This window comes from Haliotis rubra, unplaced genomic scaffold, assembly GCF_003918875.1.
Source record: "Haliotis rubra isolate DU_JTF1 unplaced genomic scaffold, ASM391887v1 Scf145, whole genome shotgun sequence".
In the NCBI taxonomy this organism is placed as follows: domain Eukaryota; kingdom Metazoa; phylum Mollusca; class Gastropoda; order Lepetellida; family Haliotidae; genus Haliotis; species Haliotis rubra.
Window position 1 is genome coordinate 1,780,711 of NW_025765392.1, and position 17,887 is coordinate 1,798,597.

Consider the following 17,887-nt stretch of genomic DNA (forward strand, 5'->3'; position numbering starts at 1 on the left):
GAATACCTTCATTATGAAGATTATATTCAATAGAATAAAAGACTGAAGATAACTAAGATGAATTGTTTGTAAATAATTTAGAACAAAATATTAACATACGAGTTTTAACATCAACATAAAGTGGAACTCTACCTATTTCACCATAAAGCATATACAACGGGGTACTTTTATTTACAGGTAAAAAAATTCTCATAAAACATATATGTACAGTTTTGAAATTTGTTTTAAATTAACACATCCCCACGTTTCACAACCGACCAACAAGACTGGTTTCACCACTGAATCGAAGACATATAAACCCATGTGCAAAAGAAACGTCCCGAGTATTTTTCAACTACCAAACAACACAAACACGAGTGACTGAGTGAGTTTAGTTTTACGCCGCACTCAGCTATATTCCATCTATATGGCGGCAGTCTGTAAATAATCGAGTCTGGGCTAGACAATCCAGTGATCAACAGCATGGGCATCGATCTGCACAATTAAGAACCGATGACATGTGTCAACCAAGTCAGCGAGCCTGACCATCCGATCCCCTTAGTCGCCTCTTACGACAAGCATGGGTTAGTGAAGATCAATATTCTAACCCAGACCTTCACAGGTAACACAAACACGAAACGATATGAAGGTGTACGTAAAGCATGTCTGACATAAAGGAAGAGAACGTGACAAATGTAATACTGGTGTAGGGAATGTTGTCACATGGGGGTCGATTGTCCAGTATTCGAGCACAAGCCAAAACAACAAATGACAAATTAGAGGTGACCAACTCGTGTTATTCCGGGACAAGCCGAATAGCGACTCGTGCCCTTCTGGAAGGATTTCATATTGGCGCATGAACATCAGAACTACTTTAAACAGGAACGATAACTCTATTCTTGTTTGATTCCAATGGTACTTAATATCACCGAAGTAATCATACATGTATTGCTGTTTATGTTTTTAAAGAATTAAACCTTTTTGATACAACTAAAAGAAGGAGAAAAACTTATTTGTTACAGACTTATTCTGACGTAATTATTTCCAGATGTTCACCCTATATTTCCAATTATATTTCTAAATAGGGTTTGATAATCACAAATGGGATTTGTTTTATTAAATATGTAAATAAAATTTATAAAAGCTACATTAAATCCCAGAGCAGAAACTCAAAAAAATGACATTAAAATATTTCTCAAACTGAACATTCGAGTAAAATGCTGTCATACCCCAAGTGGAATTTTAAATAAATTCGCTGAAAAATATATGAATGACCAAAAAAAAGTCAGACTAAAATATTCCCAGAGATGAGAAATATATGCCCAATGTTAAAGATTAAAGTTGATTAGTTGCATGCAGATATATGTCTAATATTATTGTTTTGAAACTCGAAGCGATTAATAATTATATTTCCTAAAATTGTTGGAAGCGCACGTACAATCTCCGTAGCAAGCCCGCAAGATCGTCAGAAACACCCTCAGTTGGACCCATGAGAGCCGTTTTGTCAACAAACGCACGTGCGTGTATTTGAATCTCTCACCGTCAATCGCATGATTCTTACGAAAAACTTCATAATAGGCAGCAAAATGCTGTTAGCTAAGTTCTTTGTACTTTCAATATGACTATATATATTTTCATGGTATTTTAAACAATGACATAATGCCATAAACGATTTAAGTACTCGGGATTATTTTTACCAAAGCATCGCAGTCATTTACGCGCGTACTGATTGGTTTGTGGTATTTTCGAACATAACAAGCATCGATAGGGGGCATTCGTCAGCACTCGCCTCTTTCCGTAACCTCCAAGAAGACTCGTCCCCCTATCGATGCTTGTTATGTGCGAAAATACGACAAACCAATCAGAACAGCATGTATAGAGTAGTTTTAACATAATATCCTTGAATATAAAAATACACAGTTGTTCTTAAATTTTGATAGTTCCGACATGTAAAAGGGTAGTGAATAACGTCTTCGTTATAATAACCACATGAACACCTGGATGTGTCCGATATATGTCGATTATATCTGTCTCCGTTTAGATCACTACAGCCGAGCTTGAGGCGACAATGAATGATTTGACAAAATCTAGTCCCAAAATTCAATTCAAAGTAATTGTTAGTTTCTGTTGTGTTTATCATGGTTTTAAATTGATTCAGGGAAATAGCGTTAACAGCTCCATCGGGCAATAAATTCCACAACATAATCACGCTCGCTTAAACTGATTGACACTATCATTGCGTTCTACAATTAATAGTTTGAATGGGAGTACTATTTCTAAGATTATAGTTGCTTTGTTCAAGTACAGATTTGACGGGATGCACGGTTCGTATACCCTGACAAATCCGCCTTCACGGTTTTTATATCACAAAGTGTGAGATTTTTATTACTTTTGTCAGTCGGTTCACTCATATTGGTTATTATATAGCTCGGTATGTGCAAAGCTGTGCTTTATGCGTCGAATGTTTGTAACTAAATGTTCAGTGTTTTTTTCGGGGATCCGTCTCGGCAAAATGAAGCAATAATTCACAGTTCATAATGATCAGTCAACTCAGTTAAATGTAATCAAATATGACATGTGGCATGGGGGTTATAAAATAGCAGTTAAGTTTACGATAAGTCATTCTACAATGGCAGGGACATTCACATAAATATTTATTTCCTGGTGTGACATTTAACGCTATTCATGTACTTGCTGATTTAAAATTTCCCCATACTTGTCAGATAATTCATTTTCGTATATTTGAATAGATGCAATATTGTGTATGCATATGACGTTACATGCAATATTAGTAAAATTAAAAATGTCACCATATTTTCAAATGACTCATATTCGTATTTGCGGGTGCTATATGCAATAAACAAAATGTCATCAACTTTAATGCTTACCAGTAAGTGCTGGCATACTTGCACTTCTACTACAGACTATAGCTTTAATCCCCTTTTAAAGCGATTAGAATATTATTTACAATCTCACTTACTACGTTTTACATTAATTATACGGGTTTTGGTTATAAGCTTAACACAAATGACAAACACTCCAAAAGACACAGTTCTTAGCTTAAAAATATTAATGTAAGTTGAAAATATCCATATTGTAGATGCCATGACAATGTCGCATCGATTGATTAGACGATATATTGGCAGTTGCGCGGAAAGTTTATTCAACAGTCCAGCGAAAACACCACTACTTGTAAAGTCAAGTCAATGCTCAGTTGTTTCTCTCCTGGCGGCCATTATGCCACGGCTATCTTACACACGACTCCGCGCTCACGTGTAATGGTCTCTACCCGTGGTGCGGCTATTATTAACACCCTCCCTCATATATCGTCACGGCCACGGAGCTAACACAGAATGACCGAAGCCATCATAAAATTAAGATCATCTAATAAAAACAAAACACCGTCGAATCTCATAAATAAACTCACTGGATGTCGTGCCTGAAACCTTTCAATGACAGAACACCATGTCCAAACATGTGGAAACCAAAGGTCATATATTAGATGGGTCTGACTGATCACATCACTCTTATTTTCCTGCAAGATCGCACCTGAAAAGACTTCATCAGATAATTTAAAATTGATCTCTCTGTGACGACCTCCAATTTTAGTTTAACATGGGTCCTCCTTTGATCCAAAGTTTGTTTCCTCCGAAATGCTTGTGTCACGGTTGCACACGAGTGACCAGCGCGACTCACACCCGTGTGCAACGCGTGTCAAACGCACGACACAGGGCTCCCACACGGGTTGCGTCACGCGTTGCACACGTGTGTAAGGGGAATGAACTTTTAAGCAGTAGTGTATCAAAGGGATTCTTGAGTTTTATCGTTGTAGATCATTTGATATATATCTCTTTGTGACGGAAAACCTAACTTTGTGTTTCAGGATAATGTTTTGACTATTTTGAGATCTTTTGTTACTCACTGATTTTACAATGTAGTTCTAACGATTTCTGGGTCTGGGTTATAATATTTATTCTCCGGCCTCTAAATGTGCCTCATTTAAAGGAGAAGCCATTGTATTAAGTGGCTGTATCTTTAACTGGTGCTGGGAGAAATACATAGCTATCTGGAAACAAGTTCAGCATTTTCCGAACACTTACACATCTTGTTTAAGCCTTGAATAGTCCTCGTTGTCGCATGCTTCCACTTTAGATTTGGTGTGGTTGTACAGGTCATCCTAAGCCACATCCTTCAAACGGCCATATGTGCTACCATCCGTCACAGACGCGGTTACTTCCGGTCTCCTGGCGTGGTCATACACATCGTCATCAACCTGCTGGCCAAGTCGACCGTAGATACCAGTCACCTGTTGGACCTTCCCAGCCGTACCGCCATGTGCATGGTCATACACACCCTCTTCTCTAGGATCCCGGGTCAGCTTTCCGTACACCCCATCCCCTCCAACTCCTGGGTCTGGGGAAGGGGCCCCGGAACTATCATACATGCCTTCACGAACAGTGCCTTGTCTTGGAATCACATCAGTAGGTCCAGATCTTATATCTTCTCCTTGGTGAGACTGGCCCTCAACACCATCTTCAGTCGGATGGTGAACTGATGCTGACGCCATTCCATGCGAACTGTGGCCGCTGCTGGGATTCGAACCAGGTGCTGTTTGTCCGTTTAGTCTCTGCTCTGGGGCATCTTCAGGACGAGGCGGAGAAGCAGCGTGTATTGTACCCCGACCGGAACCAGCTTCAACAGTCATGTAGACTGGATTCCTTTTCATTCTCTTTCTCCTACACAAGTATGAGTGGTAATAGTATCAACAGTTTTAGACAATCCTTTCTTGTGTATTGACACTTTCATCATTCAGTATGCCATGATAAGAACAATAGGTTAAATTATAAATCCAGTCGATTATCCACTTTATGAAGAATTACTGGTATTCAATCAGAGGAATTAGATTAATCTTTGAGAATTTATTGAAGCGTGAGGTCGTTTGTTTTTACCTTTCAAATAACACCACAGCAACCAGAGCTGCCACCAACATAATGATGATCGCCGCCAATGGTACTGCTGCAGCCACTGTTGTAGTAGGGAAGTTACTGGGTTCTCCTTCTGGAAAGGTTTCAGATTCATCGTTGTAGTGTCTTAGTTTTTACATGATGTTTTGTAGATCAAAAGTACATTTATATGCCCCCCTCTCCCTCTCTCCTCTCGCTCACACCCTCGTTCTGCCCAACCCTGTATTTCGCTAACTCCATCACTCCACTCCTCTTAACTCTGAATCATGTCTAACTCTGAATCTCTCTCTCTCTCTCTCTCTCTCTCTCTCTCTCTCTCTCTCTCTCTCTCTCTCTCTCTCATCACACACACACACACACACACACTCACCCACTAACACACACACACACTCACTAGCACACTCTCGCTCACCATCCTCTCTGTGACCATCAATGTTAGTTGGCGATCTTGGATTACAGCTGACCTCCAACGTTTGATTAGAATTGATCTTCAGTAAACTATTTTGTGGAAGGACCAAACAAAGTCAGCAAGCCTGACCATTCGATCCGTTAAGTAGCCTCTAGTGACCTGCATAGGCTGCTGTGGATCAGTATCAGTCGGGGTCCCCACGGGACCTAGATTCTAAATAAGAGTTTGAAACTTACCTTTTATGAGAAACATTTGCCCTTTTTCCATATCAGCATTAACTGTAATGGTCACGTTCTGTGTACAGCCCGAAGGGATCTTCTCACAACGCATCATGCAGTTGCGTCCGTCATCTTGATTTCCACTACCACATTCCCCACATTGGGTGCTGTCTGAGAGACGTGTCAGTGTGAGGCAGACAGTCGACCTTAAACTGCATGTACATGGTTCTCTTTGTGGTTCAACTCGGCTGTGAACAAGGTTAACTATAAGACCTCGGGTAGTGTTTGAACTGCATACATCTATATTAATGGATGCATCTTTTGGGGGTATTAACGTTTTTCTACCAACAGCCGTATGCTTGCTGACTGACTTGCTCACAGCTACGTCGGGGAGCACACTCAGGCCTGCCCCCTTTCTGTTCTTCGATCTTGTTGGCTGTACATGTGACTGGGTCTGTTTTAACCAAAAATAAGTAACTTAGAAATGTTATAACACCTGAAGTGCAAAAGTAATAATATTTGTTACATTTCAAATCACTTATGTGGGTGAAAATGTGATTTAGCTTCTGAGGTCCACCATACAGCTGTAATATTGCTCAATGCGGCTTTAAACAACAAACAAAACACAAACACACACACACCATACTGAGGAATGACGAAACTAATGTGAATACAACAACGGAAAAAACTCATCACCTATACACAGATGCATGTCCTTGTGTTTTGGTCCCAAATACATCTATATTCATTTTGTTCAAACTATTTGAAAAACGTAGCAACAATTGCAATTAGAAATATTCATACAATGGATAGCGTTCTCGGCAGGATAAAGCCAACGGATATTTTCAGTATCCGCTGGGGTCATATATGTATATCGATGCAAACTAGAGAGGTCATATGCCAATTGTAGGGACTATACTTTCATAGTGTAAACAAACATGGCATCACTAATCGGCGATCTGTCCGGATTGACGGCCTTGGTTACGGTGTTGTCAGTGCTTTGATCCAAGAAACTTCATGTCTGGATGTGATAGACGGAGTGGATTACGAAGCGAAGATAGAAATTCAAAGGCTTACGAAGATACCAACACCAGTTCCCCCACCGACTGTCAGTGTTAGCGAGTAGATTGCACAGGAATCCAGGTGCAGAATGTCACGCGGACATTAAAGTGTATTTGTCCTTAAGGTTACTAAAATTCCACACAAGTTTGTTGTTATTTTTCAAACGTAAGCTAAGATTTGTTACGTGCTTTAACACAAACACTTACTGGGAACAAGATCACCTGACGCAGTAAATTGAGTGATCAGAAGAAAATTGTGTCACCTAGCTTGTGACGTAACGTATTTCTACGAGTACCGTATTTCCTCTATTAAGCGCGGGTTTCTATTAAGCGCCGGGCCTCTAATAACCGCCGAGGATAAAGCAGTGCTTTAAGAAATAAGCACCGGGCCTCTAATAACCGCCGGGTATAGACCTTTGCATTTTTTCGCAAATGTATTCTCCCTTGGTCTAAAAATAAATATATTAAGGAATGGTCCCTTAAATCATAACTTCCTGTAATCCAGAAAGAAGGCTTTGTACTCATCCCCGCTTTTAAAAATACAGGGTATTTTGATAAGCGCCGGGCCTCTAATAAGCGCCGGGCTGGAGGTCCGTTGACAAAATAAGCACCAGAGGCGCTTATTAGAGGAAATACGGTATATTTGTGACGTCATATATATCAGTGGACATTCCACGAAGTTTAGGTTTATGATTTGTGGCAATTGAAATCGCATTTTTTAAAAGTTACGAAGTGAGAATGATAAATAGGTTACCACAATCCCGATACCCCCACACTCGCGTTCTCTCTCTCTCTCTCTCTCTCTCTCTCTCTCTCTCTCTCTCTCTCTCTCTCTCTCTCTCTCTCTCTCTCTCTCTCTCTCTCTCTCTCTCTCTCTCTCTCTCTCTCTCTCTCTCTCTTATATACATATGCATGCACTCAACGTAGCAACGTAAATTATAACGAACACAAAGGGACCACTAATTTCAGCATTTACGGAGATTTCTTGGGGACTTGGAAAGGGTTTTGTAGTTTTTGTTCAAAAATATAACATTTAGGACATGATTAATTTTGAATTCTAACAATGGAATTACTATTTTCCAACGCATTTAATTATATTCCTTCACATTTTTGAACTACTGAACAGGGACAGAAAAGACATACCTTCAACACAGTGAAGGTGTTAAGATTTTTGTGTAAGTAAATATAACATGCAGCTTGTCATGACACTTGCGTTAGAGTCAATGTCTTTCTTGAGCGTTTTTCGCAAGCTCAGCATGACACACATTCATGAAAACACTGTAATGTATCAAATACTAAAACAATAGTGCAGATAGAATTACTGTACCTGTCTGACCACATTGAACTTTGAGGTTCCCCTTTGTTGCTGAAAGAAAAATATTGTTGTAAATATTGTGTTCATAAAGAAAACGTTTTGAATATGTATTGAAATTAAATGGCAAATAATATTTCCCTCTATAACGCCAAAATTTATTAAAAATAATAAATACTCTTGTTAGCACGTCCATGTTCATTCCAAACATTGCGGCGGTCTGACACCGACCAATTCGTTGTGCGGAGTTGCGTCCCTTGGTCGTGCCTGACTCTACATTAAAGCCGATTACGCCCCTTTGATTAATTTGTCGACAATGTGTCCATATTTGTCGGTTTCATCACCACCATATTAAGCTGGATCGCCGTGATATAACTACACTGTATATTGTTCAAAGAGGCGTAAAACTCTACACGCTTCTTAAACTCCATGTTAAATACGTCGTTACAACAGTATGACAAGCCAGTGGAAGCAGCGGTGGCTGACTGGATTAGATGGCTTCGGTATGCGCTGGCGATGAGAGTGTGGGTTCGAATCCTGGTTGGGAAAAATTATACAACATGGGTAATCCCAAAAATATAGCATGTGTTACTTTTGACCACTTTCTAGATGGCATTCGAAATAATGCAGAATAATAACGGCTGTGTAACACTATGTCTTACCTTTCAAGCTCAATATAGTGCCGTTAATATTGGTCATAGCGATGCTGATAATAGTACCGTTGTGAAGAGATAATGTTTTCGGTCCATACGGTTTGTTCTTCGATTTTTCACAATGAATAATGCATGTTCTTGCATCTTTTGACCCATTCCAGCATTCCACGCATCTGTTCCCAGGCTCTGTTTTGATGGTGACATCACTTCCTGCGGTAATTCTACAACTGCAGGCGCCATAGTTTGGGGTGCCCTTCACACGGTGAACGAGGTTGACTGAAGAGCTTTGTCTACTGTTAGGTGTACAAACATCTATTTCCAACGTGTGCGAGGCGGCTGAAATAAACCAAAACCACTGAACGGTCACACACACGTCATAACCATTGTGAAAACCATTGTGTCTTATTAGAATTATCGAGTGTGTTCAGACTGGAAACTAATCTTTATTCACAAGTAAACCCAAAGGAGACGTAAGGTTTTAACGAAAGCATCGATTGCAGAATTATCGGCCAAATGCAAAGAAAAGGCGATTCATAAACATTGGGAGACAAATCTTGGCAAACGTCAAACCTCATTTAACCTGAAAACGTTAAAACCGTAAATAATTCCATTTCGATGTTTGAACTGTACAGTCAGAATAAATAATCTAGAATTGCTGCGGTCATTTATATGACCAATTTCAATGATTTCAGACAGGGTTTCCTTATACTCATCATTATTTTTACCCTGATGTCTCATATGCAGAATTGTATTAAAACAGTCAAAGAAAACCTGCATATCCACATACACCTTAACTTGATAATGTGCTCGAAACGTATCTGCCATCTCATGCCATTTAAGTTCGCAGCGCACAAACTGCTGAAAACCAGTCTGCAGAAGAGGACTGCACAGGTAACACTAGTCTGTCGAACTGACCATGGAACCCAAATACCCTATTTAGGCTCTTTTTATTGTACTTCAATTTAATTAATAAAACTTTGTTTTTCTGTAAAATATGTTCATTTCAGAAACTAGCTGTTAGTCGTTGGGGGAAGTATATGGTTTAGGGGTGGGGCTATGTCCACTGTGTACATAGGTATGACGTCAAGCTCAGCTGAACTCAGCAATAGTGATCGTGGTGTTCAGCATTAAAAGATATACTTAGCCCAGACATAACTTTGAGGAAATAGAAATAAAAGCGAAACCCTTCTCACCGCCATAAGAAATCTCCGCTCTTAACAGAGCCGAATGTACGATTTCGATTATATCATGAGCAGTGTTTCTGAGTCACTCAAATGGTGGGGACACCAGGTGTTCGAGGAAAGGTGGGTTTATGCTGCCCCAAACGGTGGCGCCTTTCACAAACACATACAAAAGCTGGTATTTTATTCATATGACGTTGATTGTTTTTTAGTTTAACGCCAAACTCAGAAATATTCCAGCTGTATATAACGGCGGTATGCAACTAATCGAGTCTGGACCAGACAATCCCGTGATCAATAGCATGGGCATCGATCTACGCAATTTGGATACGATGATATGTGTCAACAACTCTACGAGTCTGACCACCCGATCCCGTTAGTCGCCTCAAACGACAAGCATGGGTTACTGAAGATCAATTCTAACCCGGATCTTCACGGGTCTATTTTATTCATATTAAAAAAGAACACAAGAAAATATGGCACAAGCCATTTTAGGGATTTGCATGAGACATCATTTGTGTCCTGTGCCTCAGAATGTCTACCACAAAAAATTCAGAAAGGAAATGATACCTTTTTAGCATATATATAAAAATAGCATCCGTATACGATAGTATATATATATGTATTTCTTATCGTGTTACTTTCATTTGAGATCAGCCCCATAACACACCCAGAAAGAATACACATTAAGTGTAAAATGCTAAAGTGTAAAGCACACACAACCGAATGCAGTTGAACGCTAGTCTTCTCTGTATCCCAGGTGATATAAATGAAGTAAACTGTGGTTATGACGAGTAAATGAGTGAGTGAGTTTAAGTTTACGTCGTTTTTAGCAATATTCCAGCAATACCACGGCGGGGGACACCAGAAAAGGTCTTCACACATTATACCTATGTAGGGGAATCGAACCCGGTGTCTTCGGCGTGATGAGCGAACGCTTTAACCACTTGGCTACCCCACCGGCCCCGGTCATAACGAACTAAAAAGGTCCACTTATATCAGTTCGAAATAAGCGTAGTTCATTAAATACATTCTGGGTAAACTATACATCAAGTGGGTATGGACCATAAACAGTTCGTTATATTCGTCAGTTCATATGTAAAATATGTGTAATGTAACTACTCATTCAGAATGTTGACTTATCATCATCATTATTGATTACTTTGCATTCTGATTATTCAATATTTTCTATACTGATTTTATTAAAGGTACTAGCTTGTTATAGGGGCAGTGGTGGTTAAAGCGTTCGCTCGTCACGACGAAGACCCGGGTTCGATTCCCCACATGAGTACAATGTGTGAAGCCCATTTCTGATGGCCCCCGCCGTGATATTGCTGGAATATTGCTAAAAGCACTGTAAAAACATACTCACTCACTATTGTTTGTTTATACTCGAAAAGGGATTGTATTCTGTCGTTTTTATTTTCCAAATAGTAACCTAAATAGGTAAATGACGGATTAATGTGATTGAACCACTCCACCGACCTCCAGCACAGAAGGTACGGACATTAGTCTCAGTATTCTACTATAGTTATAACATGTCACGCGGACATTAAAGTTTATTTGTCCTTAAGGTTACTAAAATTCCACACAAGTTTGTTGTTATTTTTCAAACGTAAGCTTAGATTTGTTACGTGCTTTAACACAAACACTTACTGGGAACAAGATCACCTGACGCAGTAAATTGAGTGATCAGAAGAAAATTGTGTCACCTAGCTTGTGACGTAACGTATTTCTACGAGTACCGTATTTCCTCTATTAAGCGCGGGTTTCTATTAAGCGCCGGGCCTCTAATAACCGCCGAGGATAAAGCAGTGCTTTAAGAAATAAGCACCGGGCCTCTAATAAGCGCCGGGTATAGACCTTTGCATTTTTTCGCAAATGTATTCTCCCTTGGTCTAAAAATAAATATATTAAGGAATGGTCCCTTAAATCATATCTTCCTGTAATCCAGAAAGAAGGCTTTGTACTCATCCCCGCTTTTAAAAATACAGGGTATTTTGATAAGCGCCGGGCCTCTAATAAGCGCCGGGGCTGGAGGTCCGTTGACAAAATAAGCACCAGAGGCGCTTATTAGAGGAAATACGGTATATTTGTGACGTCATATATATCAGTGGACATTCCACGAAGTTTAGGTTTATGATTTGTGGCAATTGAAATCGCATTTTTTAAAAGTTACGAAGTGAGAATGATAAATAGGTTACCACAATCCCGATACTCTCCTCTCCCCACACTCGCGTTCTCTCTCTCTCTCTCTCTCTCTCTCTCTCTCTCTCTCTCTCTCTCTCTCTCTCTCTCTCTCTCTCTCTCTCTCTCTCTCTCTCTCTCTCTCTCTCTCTCTCTCTCTCTCTCTCTCTCTCTCTCTCTCTCTCTCTCTCTCTCTCTCTCTCTCTCTCTTATATACATATGCATGCACTCAACGTAGCAACGTAAATTATAACGAACACAAAGGGACCACTAATTTCAGCATTTACGGAGATTTCTTGGGGACTTGGAAAGGGTTTTGTAGTTTTTGTTCAAAATATAACATTTAGGACATGATTAATTTTGAATTCTAACAATGGAATTACTATTTTCCAACGCATTTAATTATATTCCTTCACATTTTGAACTACTGAACAGGGACAGAAAAGACATACCTTCAACACAGTGAAGGTGTTAAGATTTTGTGTAAGTAAATATAGCATGCAGCTTGTCATGACACTTGCGTTAGAGTCAATGTCTTTCTTGAGCGTTTTTCGCAAGCTCAGCATGACACACATTCATGAAAACACTGTAATGTATCAAATACTAAAACAATAGTGCAGATAGAATTACTGTACCTGTCTGACCACATTGAACTTTGAGGTTCCCCTTTGTTGCTGAAAGAAAAATATTGTTGTAAATATTGTGTTCATAAAGAAAACGTTTTGAATATGTATTGAAATTAAATGGCAAATAATATTTCCCTCTATAACGCCAAAATTTATTAAAAATAATAAATACTCTTGTTTGCACGTCCATGTTCATTCCAAACATTGCTGCGGGATTGACACCGACCAATTCGTTGTGCGGAGTTGCGTCCCTTGGTCGTGCCTGACTCTACATTAAAGCCGATTACGCCCCTTTGATTAATTTGTCGACAATGTGTCCATATTTGTCGGTTTCATCACCACCATATTAAGCTGGATCGCCGTGAATAACTACACTGTATATTGTTCAAAGAGGCGTAAAACTCTACACGCTTCTTAAACTCCATGTTAAATACGTCGTTACAACAGTATGACAAGCCAGTGGAAGCTGCGGTGGCTGACTGGATTAGATGGCTTCGGTATGCGCTGGCGATGAGAGTGTGGGTTCGAATCCTGGTTGGGAAAATTATACAACATGGGTAATCCCCAAAATATAGCATGTGTTACTTTTGACCACTTTCTAGATGGCATTCGAAATAATGCAGAATAATAACGGCTGTGTAACACTAAGTCTTACCTTTCAAGCTCATTATAGTGCCGTTAATATTGGTCATAGCGATGCTGATAATAGTACCGTTGTGAAGAGAAAATGTTTTCTGTCCATACGGTTTGTTCTTCGATTTTGCACAATGAATAATGCATGTTCTTGCATCTTTTGACCCATTCCAGCATTCCACGCATCTGTTCCCAGGCTCTGTTTTGATGGTGACATCACTAACTGCGGTAATTCTACAACTGCAGGCGCCATAGTTAGGGGTGCCCTTCACACGGTGAACGAGGTTGACTGAAGAGCTGTGTGTACTGGTAGATGTACAAACATCTATTTCCAACTTCTGCAAGGCGGCTGAAATAAACCAAAACCACTGAACGGTCACACACACGTCATAACCATTGTGAAAACCATTGTATCTTATTAGGATTATCGAGTGTGTTCAGACTGGAAACTAATCTTTATTCACAAGTAAACCCAAAGGGAGACGTAAGGTTTTAACGAAAGCATCGATTGCAGAATTATCGGCCAAATGCAAAGAAAAGGCGATTCATAAACATTGGGAGACAAATCTTGGCAAACGTCAAACCTCATTTAACCTGAAAACGTTAAAACCGTAAATAATTCCATTTCGATGTTTGAACTGTACAGTCAGAACAAATAATCTAGAATTGCTGCGGTCATTTATATGACCAATTTCAATGATTTCAGACAGGGTTTCCTTATACTCATCATTATTTTTACCCTGATGTCTCATATGCAGAATTGTATTAAAACAGTCAAAGAAAAACCTGCATATCCACATACACCTTAACTTGATAATGTGCTCGAAACGTATCTGCCATCTCATGCCATTTAAGTTCGCAGCGCACAAACTGCTGAAAACCAGTCTGCAGAAAGAGAACTGCACAGGTAACACTAGTCTGTCGAACTGACCATGGAACCCAAATACCCTATTTAGGCTCTTTTTTATTGTACTTCAATTTAATTAATAAAACTTTGTTTTTCTGTAAAATATGTTCATTTCAGAAACTAGCTGTTAGTCGTTGGGGGAAGTATATGGTTTAGGGGTGGGGCTATGTCCACTGTGTACATAGGTATGACGTCAAGCTCAGCTGAACTCAGCAATAGTGATCGTGGTGTTCAGCATTAAAAGATATACTTAGCCCAGACATAACTTTGAGGAAATAGAAATAAAAGCGAAACCCTTCTCACCGCCATAAGAAATCTCCGCTCTTAACAGAGCCGAATGTACGATTTCGATTATATCATGAGCAGTGTTTCTGAGTCACTCAAATGGTGGGGACACCAGGTGTTCGAGGAAAGGTGGGTTTATGCTGCCCCAGACGGTGGCGCCTTTCACAAACACATACAAAAGCTGGTATTTTATTCATATGACGTTGATTGTTTTTTAATTTAACGCCAAACTCAGAAATATTGCAGCTCTATATAATGGCGGTATGCAACTAATCGAGTCTGGACCAGACAATCCCGTGATCAATAGCATGGGCATCGATCTACGCAATTGGGATACGATTATATGTGTCAACAACTCAACGAGTCTGACCAGCCGATCCCGTTAGTCGCCTCAAACGACAAGCATGGATTACTGAAGATCAATTCTAACCCGGTCTATTTTATTCATATTAAAAAAAAAACACAAGAAAATATGGCACAAGCCAAATTAGGGAATCGCATGAGACATCATTTGTGTCCTGTGCCTCAGAATGTCTACCACAAAAAGATTCAGAAAGGAAATGATGACCTTTTAGCATATATATAAAAATAGCCTCCGTATACGATAGTATATATATATGTATTTCTTATCGTGTTACTTTCATTTGAGATCAGCCCCATAACACACCCAGAAAGAATAAACATTAAGTGTAAAATGCTAAAGTGTAAAGCACACACAACCGAATGCAGTTGAACGCTAGTCTTCTCTGTATCCCAGGTGATATAAATGAAGTAAACTGTGGTTATGACGAGTAAATGAGTGAGTGAGTTTAAGTTTACGTCGTTTTTAGCAATATTCCAGCAATACCACGGCGGGGGACACCAGAAAAGGTCTTCACACATTATACCTATGTAGGGGAATCGAACCCGGTGTCTTCGGCGTGATGAGCGAACGCTTTAACCACTTGGCTACCCCCGGCCCCGGTCATAACGAACTAAAAGGTCCACTTATATCAGTTCGAAATAAGCGTAGTTCATTAAATACATTCTGGGTAAACTATACATCAAGTGGGTATGGACCATAAACAGTTCGTTATATTCGTCAGTTCATATGTAAAATATGTGTAATGTAACTACTCATTCAGAATGTTGACTTATCATCATCATTATTGATTACTTTGCATTCTGATTATTCAATATTTTCTATACTGATTTTATTAAAGGTACTAGCTTGTTATAGGGGCAGTGGTGGTTAAAGCGTTCGCTCGTCACGACGAAGACCCGGGTTCGATTCCCCACATGAGTACAATGTGTGAAGCCCATTTCTGATGGCCCCCGCCGTGATATTGCTGGAATATTGCTAAAAGCACTGTAAAAACATACTCACTCACTATTGTTTGTTTATACTCGAAAAGGGATTGTATTCTGTCGTTTTTATTTTCCAAATAGTAACCTAAATAGGTAAATGACGGATTAATGTGATTGAACCACTCCACCGACCTCCAGCACAGAAGGTACGGACATTAGTCTCAGTATTCTACTATAGTTATAACATACTACTGACATTTACATTCGCCTTTCATGATAGTGCGTGTGTCGTTATTGGCCCAGCGGGAGACTTATCATAAAATAATGTGACATTTGATATACGTTACAGCCATTGTATAAGTTCTCGAGTTAAAGCCAGGTGTTATGTTCTGAAAAGCAGACCATAGGCTTATCAAAACAGTGAGTAAGTTCTTATTTATTCCAGATAGACCCAACCAGATTTGACCTCTGGCGACCTTTGCGGCATTTAAAAAAAGGCCGCCATTCAAATTTCAATTCGAATAAAAACAGTTCAAATAAAACATTGAATGTGTTTACCTATGCCTTCCATGCTTAATACATTCAGCAAATGCTCGTCATACTTGGCACATGCCAGTACGTTCATATCAGAATTAAATGAAAGCGTTCTTAAGAGCTCACAATTTCTAAGTTCAAATAATTAAGCAGAAGGGTTCAATTTTTTAAACATTTTATGTCATAGTCTGTTTTTCCCAAAATGTGAACAAATTTAGCTATTTTCACAAAGTCCAAATTATCCTGTGTTGCCACGACACGTACTAGTATGTTAACTGACAATAATATTATATGCAAATGGCAGAGATATAACACATATCCTATGTCAGAAGATGGGTCTCCTATTCACTCCGGTCTCAGAAGCCTGGACATAAGCGCTATCTTCAGAATGGGGCGGTGGGGTAGCCTAGTGGTTAAAGTTTCGGCCTGTCACGCCGAAGACCCAGGTTTGATTCACAACAAGGGTACAATGTGTGAAGCCCATTTCTGGTGTCCCCCACCGTGATGTTACTGAAATATTGTTATATATACTTCCCCCTTCTTCATGTTCCATTATGCTTGACAACGGTACAAGAATCTGTATAGAAACGTCGCACTCACGAATAAAAAGAAGTTGTTATCCATAAAGTTTGTTCTATATTGTACTACTTGTACTATTGTACTACTTAGGGAGAAGAAGAAGAGGAAAGGGCCAACAACAACACAATAATAACAACAATCAACGACATAATAATAAGAAGAACATTTCTATATGTCTGTCGGTGTGGTGATAGCTTTACATTATAAACCACGTTAATGAATCAGTGTGCATTCTAATGCCATTCTCTTCTCCACGGGGAGTATCCAACCGGCTTGCTGTGGCATCGTATCCCAACAGTATATCTCGATGCTCATGATATCATGTCTGGTCCAGATATATTGTCGAGTTGATATTAAACAACACACAGAGTTCGGTACAAAAGATGTCCTCTGCATCACCAACAGAACATTGTGTGTGCACGTTTATCCCGAGTTAGATAGTGTATCAACAAATAGTATATCTCCCAGACGTAGAGCCTGTCTTAAAGCAGACTTGGATCGTGATTGACCCTGTGTACAAACATAAATACTAACCTGTATATGATGTGGCGAGAAGAGAAGACAACACGAGGAACACTAACATGAACATCTTTGATACTACAACACAGACCGTCAGCATCCCAACTATTTTCCTTCCTGGGTCAAACATTTCCTTCAGTGGTACTGCATACACTATTGTCTTCATGTCGTATGCGTAACAGTAATCGTTCCTGGCCTGGGCGTGATGAGATCTCATGTGCTTGTCAAACCGGAAATCATGGTCTGTTCGTTGTTTAAGGCTGTGTTATACAAGAACAGCCATGTTAAATTTATTTTCTAAATAATACTTTATTTTGTCAATCATTTTACGCTCTTTTATGGTCGATTTTTCATTTATTAAATGATTCAGTGTCATATGAATATTAGCTATAACTTGAAGCAAGTTAAGCTAATAGTTGGGATTCGAACTCGAGATCAGTGCATCCTGGCAAAAGGGAGGCAACTCTACACGGCGTCATGTATGTCATGATGTACTTTTACATGTCAAATATAAGAAAGACTGGTTGATGCTCCTCTTCACATTATGAAGACA

At 39.5% G+C, this 17,887-nt stretch overlaps 2 protein-coding genes across 3 annotated transcripts; both read right to left on the minus strand.

The window, feature by feature from the left end:
- Nucleotides 1-2,978: 2,978 nt before the first annotated feature.
- Nucleotides 2,979-5,396, minus strand: LOC124269465. Its single transcript, XM_046704468.1, has 3 exons — nt 5,356-5,396; nt 4,929-5,037; nt 2,979-4,715 (listed from the first exon to the last, which is right to left on the minus strand). Exons 2-3 carry the CDS (start codon nt 4,967-4,969, stop codon nt 4,157-4,159), a joined length of 600 nt encoding a protein of 199 aa, XP_046560424.1. The 5' UTR covers nt 4,970-5,037; nt 5,356-5,396; the 3' UTR covers nt 2,979-4,156.
- Nucleotides 5,397-5,593: 197 nt separating this feature from the next.
- Nucleotides 5,594-17,501, minus strand: LOC124269466. 2 transcript variants are annotated; one of them, XM_046704470.1, is made up of 4 exons: nt 17,350-17,501; nt 8,606-8,932; nt 7,959-7,997; nt 5,594-6,024 (listed from the first exon to the last, which is right to left on the minus strand). In XM_046704470.1, exons 1-4 carry the CDS (start codon nt 17,498-17,500, stop codon nt 5,912-5,914), a joined length of 630 nt encoding a protein of 209 aa, XP_046560426.1. In that variant the 5' UTR covers nt 17,501; the 3' UTR covers nt 5,594-5,911. The 2 variants fall into 2 exon arrangements, with proteins under 2 accessions (XP_046560426.1, XP_046560425.1); XM_046704469.1 differs by lacking the exons at nt 7,959-7,997; nt 8,606-8,932 and adding exons at nt 12,600-12,638; nt 13,246-13,572.
- Between the last annotated feature and the right edge of the window lie 386 nt (nt 17,502-17,887).